Here is a 9,474-nt window from a genome sequence, read left to right as displayed (position 1 = left end):
CAGTGTTTCAACCGCGGAAAGACATCAACAATACAGCGTGGAAATAAAATGTCACGTAGCATTTAATTTACCTCAGCAAGTCATCAGTGTCCACAGCTCGTTAGTTCACTGGAGAAATGAAGTCTAGAGAGGAGGATTTTGCGAAATATTACACCATATACTCATTATATTTTACTAAACCTGTTAGTCTTAATTACTTAATGTACAGTTATATGTATATATATATGAAGCTTACTAACATTTTAAATATATTTGTGGGTTTCAATAGATAATAGAAAGAACTTAGTAAACATCTAAGATTTGAATACTTAACTGCTTTTTTAATGTGTTTTTTGGTTGTTGGACAGCGGTTTTGATCAATTCTGTAGATGGCCCATACATATGTCTTTTAAACTTGTCTCATATTGCTGTTGTCACTGTATATTAAAAACCGTAACATTTGACACCTTGTTGAAATGGTTTAATGATCTTAAGTTCTAGTGTTGTCAAAAGTACCGACTTTGGTACCAGTCGGTACCGAAATTTAAAAAACATCCATTTCCCGCTAACATTTGAGCGCTGTTGAGCCACTCACACAGAAGCACAACAGGAGCGTTTGAAATCCACATCTGTCAGCAGTAGTGATGGGCAAATGAAGCCTCATGAAGCACTGAGGCTTTCCTCTGACTGTTTCGGGTAAGGATTCAAAGTTCGCGAGTGTCAATAAAAAAAATATATAGCAGCCAAAAGCCTGTGAAAGACACTCCATAGGACGAAGCAGCGACCACAAATTCCATAGATTGACTCGTTACGTGCACAAATAAAAGCCTAACTGTGTGTGTTTGTTTTGTCGAATTTCTCTCTCTGATAAAATAATTTACCCATTAAACTGTGGCATTAAATGCCAATATGAATATCAATATGATGTAATAGAAGAATAATGAACACATATGTGAATTGCATATGCCAAATATTTAAATTTTTTTCTGAAATAATTTTTATTCTTCATATTACTTGTATGAATGGGGATTTAAAAATGTTATTGAATAAGTCTGAATGAAAACATACTCGTAAAGTAAGATCTGGGGGTTCGAACATTCCGACACGCGCACGTGATTGGAAAAAAAGTGAGACTTCGTTTTTCGTTGATCACGTGATTCTCTGAAAACGATACGCGCTCCGGCACAGAGCTTCGTGAGAAATTGCGCTGCTTACTCGATACGCGCTTTGAAGCTTCAGTGTCATATGTAACATCTCTAGTCAGCAGATCCCTAATACATTTGCACATAGACCGATCCGCTGACAGACGTGGCTTTCAAACGCTCCCGTTGTGCTTCTGTGTGAGCGCTCGGTAAGGAGCGTGAAGTGCCGATCACTGTAGACAATCACAGTCATATCTGTTCAGCGTGTGAACACTATGGCCAATCAGCGATGTTTAAGAATCGGCTCAAGTGTTAGCGGGAAATTACGTTTTTAAAATTTCAGTACCGACTGGTACCGAAGTTGGTACTTTTGACAACACTAATCTTAACCATAGTAAAATCAATATAGCTTTGGTGTTTTGTGGTTTATTGCTCTAATAAAATGCATTAGTGTTCGTTGTGTCAACATTTAGTTTGTGTGTTCATTTCAGCACAAGTATGTGTCCATCGCTGAGGTCCAGATCACTAAAGAAGAGGAGTACCTGAAGACCCCGCTGTCCGGCGTGAGTCACTGTACACTGATAGAGCTGCAATATAATGTCTAATGATGAGCTTAACACACACACTCTCTGTTTGTGTGTTTAGGGTGAGGAAGAGCTGGAGTTGTGTGCCACAGAGCTCTTATACCAGGGTATTTTACCCAATTTACCACAGTATATGGTAAGAAACTGTCACTTGCACACTAGTCCCACTGCATTTGAGCCGTTCTCATACTGACAGGCTTTGTGTGTGTGTGTGTGTGTGTGTGTTCAGATTGCTCTGATGAAGATCCTCTTGGCTGCTGCTCCCACATCCAAAGCCAAGACCGACTCCATCAACATCCTGGCAGACGTGCTGCCCGAGGAAATGCCGTAAGACACTGTTAAACGGCACAGTTTCAGATGTTTTTTTGCTTTCTGTCAGCCGGACTGATTGATTCTTGAATGAAACTTGCAAGCTAATGATCTGAATGAGTCAACTAACTCGATGAATCAAAGTGATTCTCTTAACAACTTGAGTCTGTGTTTGAAGCTGAATTGGTAAATCATGTCCAAACACAAACTCCCCTCACCAGTCAACAGGGTTACCATGGCAACAGTGAGCTCCTGTCATCAGATGCTGTAAAAATATCTCCTGGGTTATAAATATTCATTACATTCTCTCTAGAATACATGGTTGTGATTGGTCAAATTTGTCAAAGTTGTATAACTAAAATCGGCTATTTTAGTATCACTGAGATATTCTTATAATTTTTAGTAATTTTGTTGTGGTTTTGTCATTTTATTAGTTTGTCTATATAGTTTTTATTTTTTATTTCTGTTAGTTTTTATTACGTTTAGTTAACTAGTTATTAGTTAACTATCTGTGTAATTTTCTTCTACCTTTTTTTTTTTATATATATATATGTATCTTTACTAAAGGTGTAGTCACATTTAGCATTGCTCAACGAAATTTCATGGGCAAAAATCTGTCATTTTAATAGATCCGTGCAAGAGTTTTATGTCAGAGTGGAAACTAGAATGTTGCTAAACTGTTTAAATGGAATATTATCACTTTTCATACAGTACCAGTCAAACGTTTTTGAACAGTAATATTTTTAATGTTTTTTGAAAGAAGTCTCTTCTGCTCATCAAGCCTGCATTTATTAGATCCAAAGTACAGCAAAACAGTAATATTTTGAAACATTTTTACTATTTAAAATAACTTTTCTATTTGAATATATTTTAAAATGTATTTTATTCCTGTGATTTCAACGCTGAATGTTTAGCATCATTACTCCAGTCACTCGAGCCTTCAGAAATCATTCTAATATTCTGATTTGCTGCTCAAAAATCATTTATTATTATGTTGAAAACAGCTGAGTAGAATTTTTTCAGTTTCTTTGATGAATAGAAAGTTCAGAAGGACAGCATTTATCTGAAATAGAGATCTTTTGTAACATTATAAATGTCTTTATCATCACTTGTGATCAATTTAAACCATCCTTGCTAAATAAAAGTATTCATTTCTATAATTTCTTTTATTAGAATGATTTCTGAAGGATCATGTGACACTGAAGACTGGAGTAATGATGCTGAAAATTCAGATTTGAAATCACAGGAATAAATTACATTACTTTAAGTAGTAGTTATTTTAGTTATTTAGTTAGTTATTTTAAATAGTAAAAATGTTTCAAAATTGTATGGTTTTTGCTGTATTTTGGATCAAATAAATGCAGGTTTGGTGAGCAGAAGAGACTTCTTTAAAAAACATTAAAAATCTTACTGTTCAAACAATTTTGACTGGTAGTGAATCTTGTACTATAAACGTATCTTTTACTAAAGGTGTGGTCACACCAGCTGTTGCTTTGCAAAATTTCACAGTTGAAATCCAGTCATTACAATAGGAATCCATGCAATCAGAAAAGTTCCCCAAACAAATTGTCCTCATTTTTAAGTTGGTCAGGTGAATTTGCCTCTATAAACTAGAGAAAACTTCTTGGTTTGAAAGTGACTTCTGTGTGAGCAATTCTTCATACATCTTTAAGCTATTGACAGTAGACAATGGGCTTTTTCTTTATTTAAATTTGCTTCAATTTTGCACATTAAGCATGCATAGTTTGACGGTCTGTCTGTTATCTCTCTCTAGCACTACGGTTCTTCAGAGTATGAAGTTGGGTGTAGATGTGAATCGCCATAAAGAAATCATTGTCAAAGCCATTTCAGCCATACTGCTGCTGCTGCTGAAACACTTCAAACTCAACCACATCTATCAGGTATATAAACGCACATCTTCGAAGCTGTTTGTGAGGAACTTGACCAGATATTTGTTGTACCCTAACCATACCCTACATCTAACTCTCACACAAACCAGTTATATTATCGTAATATTATACAAAATGTGATTTGAGGCATTTAAAAGTCCTTTAAAAGGCATTTAAAAGTCCAGTAAAATGCAAGTTTTCTGCTGCAGTTTGAGTACATGGCGCAGCATCTGGTGTTTGCCAACTGCATCCCGCTGATCCTGAAGTTCTTCAACCAGAACATCATGTCCTACATCACCGCTAAAAACAGGTGAACCTTAAAGTCAAACTCTAGTCATTTCAGAATCACAAAACGCTTTAATGGGTCAAAATGACCCGGAACATGAAGATTGCACTTCTTCTTGCATTATGGGTAATGACATCTGTCATATCTCTTCGGCAGCATCTCAGCTCTGGATTTCCCGCACTGCGTCGTCCATGAGCTTCCAGAGCTCACCGCTGAGAGTCTGGTGAGAAAACTGCACACCCGAATGTGTCTAATCCTCATCTGAGTGAGTCTTTGAGCTGTTTAATGCTTTTGATTACAGGAAGCTGGTGATAATAATCAGTTCTGCTGGAGGAACTTGTTCTCCTGTATTAATCTGTTGCGCATCCTTAATAAACTCACCAAATGGAAGCACTCCAGGACCATGGTGAGACACCACACACACAAATCCAAGTGTTTTTTATTTTAGAGCTTTCTGTTCTCATCTACAGTGCCTTGCGAAAGTATTCATACCCCTTCATTTTCTCGCATTTTGTTATGTTGCTGCCTTATGTTAAACTGCTTTAATTTTCATTGTTACCGCGCCCACAGCAATCTACACTCCATACACCATAATGGCAAAGCAAAAACAGAATTGTCACAACTTCGTACATTTATTTTAAATAAAAAAAAAAAAACACTGAAATAAGTATTTATATCGTTAACTCAGTACTTAGCTGAAGCACCTTTATAGCCTCAAGTCTTTTTGGGTATGATGTGACAAGCTTTGCTCATCAGCATTTGACAATTATCTGCCATTCTTCGCCTCACTTCTCCACCTCTGAAGCTCTGTCAGGTTGGATGGGGGCAGACGCACATTTTCAGGCTTCTCCAGAAATATTTGATTGAGTTTAAGCCAAGCGGCAACCTTCCGGTCTCACTCATGAAACCTACACGAAATATTTGATTGAGTTTAAGCCAAGCGGCAACCTTCCGGTCTCGCTCATGAAACCTACACGGAAGTGACTAAAACTGCAATTCATCAACTGTCCGCTAGAGGCTGGCTCCAAAAGGGAGTCCGTCCTATAGACTTGCCATGTTAAAATGCCCAACTTTACAGCAGAAAAAAACGTTTACAGCCTGGTACAAAAAGTGGTTTTGGTCTATATAGCTAATTTTGCCCTTCATGACAACTGTGAGGGGGGTGAATTTTTTTTATAACTCATCCATTTGAATTATATTAAGCCTTAAAGTTCTGCAAAATTAAGGGTGTGGCCACTTGAGTGACAGGTGGATTGCCGCTGCTGTCACCACTGTCGAGTTAGGTGGGCATGGCTACAGCAACCAGCTCCCGCCTCTTTGCCCATTTTCGATTATCCGAGAGTGACGCGCGGTGACACACTGCCAAGATGGTGATGGCCGGCTCCGCCCACTTTGAGCTTCAAAAACGCTCTTTGGAAACCTACGGGTGACATCACGGACACTACGTCCATGTTGTTATACAGTCTATGGTTTAAGCCCAGACTTTGGCTTGGCCACTCAAGGACACTCAAGGAGTTGTGTGCTTAGGGTCATTGTCCTGTTGGAAGGTGAACCTTCTGCCCAGTCTGAGGTTCTGAATGTTCTGCACTAGGTTTTCATTAAGGACATCTTGATAATTTTGGTACATTGAGCTTATCTTCTACTCTGACGAGTCCCTCAGTCCCTACCAATGAAAAACAGCTCCACAGCATGAGGCTGCTACCAGCACACTCTACTTTTGGGATGGTACTCTGCAGGTGATGAGCATTGCCTGCTTTCCTCCAAACATGATGCTTGTAATTGAGTTTAATCAGACCAGAGAATCTTGTTTCTCACAGTCTGAGGGTCCTTTAGATGCTTTTTTTTGCAAATTCCAAGTGTGTTTTCATGTTTCTTCACTGAGGAGAGGATTGAGTCTTGTCACAACGCCATAAAGCTCAGATCGGTGGAGTGTTGCAGTGATGTTTCTCCTATCTGCATATATGATCATGGAGCTCAACTAGAGTGACCATCAGGTTCTTGGTCACCAGTCTAACCATAGCTCTTCATCAGTTGCTCAGTTTGGCCAGGAGGCCAGCTCTAGGAAGAGTCCTGGTTGTTTCAAACTTCTTCCATTAAGGGTAACGGAGACTAAAAGCTTCTGTGACCCTTCAGTGAAGCAGAATTTTTTCTGAACTCTTCCCCAGATGTGTGGCTTGACGCAATCTTGTTTCTGAGGTCTACAGGCAGTTTTTTTTTATCTCAGGGCTTGATTTTTGTTCTGATATGCCTTTTTATCTGTTAGACCTTTTATTGAGGTGTGTGCATTTCCAAATCATATCCATTCAATTGAATTTGCCACAGGTTAACGTCACTCGAAGTGTAGTAATATCTACAAGCAATATGAATTCTCCTGAGCTAAATTTCAACTGTCTCAGATAATGGTAATAAATTTGCAAAGATGATAAAACCCTGTTTTTTGCTTTGCCATTATGGTGTATGGAGTGTAGATTGATGTGAGAAAAAAAGTAATTTAAAGCAGTTTAACATAAGGCAGCAACATAACAAAACATTAAAAAAATGGAAGGGGTATGAATACTTTCGCAAGGCACTGTATTGTACCCAGAGAGAGCAATCAAATTTTGCCATTTTCTAGATGTTGGTGGTGTTCAAATCTGCTCCAATCCTGAAGAGGGCGCTGAAGGTCAAGCAGGCCATGATGCAGCTTTATGTGCTCAAACTGCTCAAAGTCCAGACAAAGTATCTGGGACGACAGTGGAGGAAGAGCAACATGAAATCCATGTCAGCGATATACCAGAAAGTGCGCCATCGCCTCAACGACGACTGGGCTTATGGAAACGGTGAGTAGGTGAAGAATCTGGACTTGAATGTTCTGGGGTCTTCAGTAAATGATTCAATGCATCATTTATTTACACCCAAAACTTTTTGTTGCACCTGAGTGTCAAAATTAAACAAGTCCTGTCTTTGACAGCAGACCTGGACGCTCGCCCATGGGATTTCCAGGCGGAAGAATGCGCCCTACGTGCCAACATCGAACGGTTTAACAGCCGACGCTACGATAAGAACCAGAGCAACCCTGAATTCCTCCCAGTGGACAACTGCCTACAAAGCGTGCTGGGACAGCGGATCGACCTTCCGGAAGACTTCCAAATGAACTACGACCTCTGGCTAGAGCGGGAGGTCTTTTCCAAACCCATTTCCTGGGAAGAACTCCTGCAGTGAACATGTGTCAAGTGTTTCGGGCACCTCTTCACTACAGCGGTTGTGAAAATAACCTTAATAATGAGTAAAACTGTCAACAACACTACGCTTACTAGAGTCCAGCAATGGGACCATTTCCTGCGTGTCTGTTTGTGTAATATAATGGCGCATCTGTAGTAAACCCGCAATTTTTTTTTTTTTTTTTTACTTTGTTAGTCAGAGGTGCTAAGAGGTCATTTTTATGTTTATTTTATTATTTCTGCTGCTTTTGAATATTAATTATATGCAACTGAATATTAAACCTGATGTTATTGTGAAAGACTGTAATTATTCTGGAGTGTTTTGATGCGTTTTTCATTGTATGGCTTTATATGCAAGTACTAAATGCAATACAATCATCTTCTTTATTGACCCTGATTGTTCTGGTCATTTGTTTTTAATGTCAAAATTAGTTTCAGGTCAGAAATAGCGTTGTACGTACTTTCCAGGTTTATGATTATTTGATCAGACCAAAACTAAAAGTAAACTCATTTTGTTGCATAGGTAAATAAATAGAAATACAGCAATATTATATAAAATTGTGAATGAACGAAACTTGCATATTTTGCTGATTATTGCTGCTGAAAATGGTCAATTATTGTCATGTTTTGGGCTGTACTAATCAGTCGGACCAGGAAAAACATTTGGAGTACTATAGACTGCCAAAAGTTAAATAACAAAAAGCAAGGAAAAGAGTACAAAAAACTGTCTGCGGAACAAAAGGCGTTGTGGTTGGCCAAACTAAACCAGGATTTCCAGGGCATAAATCTTGACAACATTTGTTTTGTTTTTGTTCTTATCATTTCAGGTCTGGTAGGTGAAATATTAGGCTAATATCCTCGTAGACATGATGGCTGTTGTTCTCGTGGAGATTGGTCTTGCCAAGCTTCCTTGGAATAACAAACTCGGAAGGACGCGAGGACACAGAACGCACCCTTATGAGAATTGAGATGTGCTGCGTTCTTGCTTAACTGTATAACTTAATTATAACTCAATGCATAGTCACAGCATAAGCAGAGGCCAATGAACCATAAATATAACATAACATTACAAACAAATGTCATAACTTATTAAAACATTTCATACTATTATAGATATTTACAATTATATATAATTGTATATCGTTTTATTTTACAGCGTTATATTTTTAACTATGACTATGTTAAGATTCATTTTAATATGCCAATAAAAATACTGCAGATTTTCTCCTTTCTCCTAACTTTATTAAAATTAAGCAAAACAAAACGATAAATGTTTACTTTCAAGAGCCGTGAAGTATTTGCAGGAGCGAGTTTAAAATCGAGTTTTAATGGAATAGTGTTGTGTTTATAAATAATTTATCCGTGTACTTTTTTTTTTTTTATTCACGTGTCCTTGTAATCTTTAATCAAAAATGTTAACCTCCCCTCCCCCTCAAAATGACTCATCTTCTCTTCCGGTCACGAGCTATGGCGCAAGGGCGGAGTTAGTGACGTGAGGGGTAAACGCTGGGATAAACAACAGAGAAAAAACTGAAGCTGATGCTTCTTCACTTTATAGAAATCAATGCATTGACCAGTGCTGACGCAAGCCATGGGGGAGTACGCTACCCTTACAAAATTTAAAGGATATTACCACAACATATACTCTTAGGACATCGCAAACTATTTTTTTTATGAATATTACTTAACCTGATGGAGAACGCGCTCAGTCATTCAGACAGTCTCTCTCTCGCGCTGTTAGGTATGTTTTGTGCCGTTGGTCGTCCTTGTCGTCGTCTTCCTCAATAAATAAAAAATGTCTTCATGCTTGGGTGTCAGTGGTGAATCCAGTGGAGAGAAATCCCCCCACAACTAACTACAAACTGGCATTCAGATCTGCCTCTAGCAACGCCCCAACTTCCAACGATCCAATCAATTTCCAAAGGACGAAATCAAGTCCCGCCCTCTCATTTCAGATGCCGTTTAACTCGGATAGACGTCACAGTAGAGAAAAAAAGACAATCGCTACTTCCGCTTCATGCCGACTTTAAAGCTTGCAGGCTTCATTACACCGGCCGCCGTCTTCTGAGAGTTCTAACGGCTCGA

At 38.5% G+C, this 9,474-nt stretch overlaps 1 protein-coding gene across 2 annotated transcripts in view; it reads left to right on the top strand.

Moving 5' to 3' along the window:
- Positions 1-7,787, top strand: part of LOC107655420 (striatin-interacting protein 1 homolog) — an 18,032-nt gene extending 10,245 nt beyond the window's left edge. Inside the window, exons 13-21 of one of the 2 annotated variants that reach the window (XM_016442906.1) lie at positions 1,613-1,684; positions 1,767-1,841; positions 1,935-2,032; positions 3,789-3,915; positions 4,113-4,213; positions 4,346-4,412; positions 4,491-4,595; positions 6,804-7,008; positions 7,140-7,787. In XM_016442906.1, coding sequence (XP_016298392.1) covers positions 1,613-1,684; positions 1,767-1,841; positions 1,935-2,032; positions 3,789-3,915; positions 4,113-4,213; positions 4,346-4,412; positions 4,491-4,595; positions 6,804-7,008; positions 7,140-7,390 — 1,101 coding nt within the window. In that variant the 3' untranslated portion in view covers positions 7,391-7,787. The remainder of the gene's footprint in view (positions 1-1,612; positions 1,685-1,766; positions 1,842-1,934; positions 2,033-3,788; positions 3,916-4,112; positions 4,214-4,345; positions 4,413-4,490; positions 4,596-6,803; positions 7,009-7,139) is intronic. The other variant, XM_016442912.1, reaches the window with a different exon arrangement.
- Positions 7,788-9,474: the final 1,687 nt, after the last annotated feature.

This window comes from Sinocyclocheilus anshuiensis, unplaced genomic scaffold (genome assembly GCF_001515605.1).
Source record: "Sinocyclocheilus anshuiensis isolate Anshui unplaced genomic scaffold, SAMN03320099.WGS_v1.1 scaffold3346, whole genome shotgun sequence".
Lineage (NCBI taxonomy): Eukaryota > Metazoa > Chordata > Actinopteri > Cypriniformes > Cyprinidae > Sinocyclocheilus > Sinocyclocheilus anshuiensis.
The sequence above is the reverse complement of the archived record's forward strand: the minus strand, read 5'-3'. Positions and strand labels throughout refer to the sequence as shown.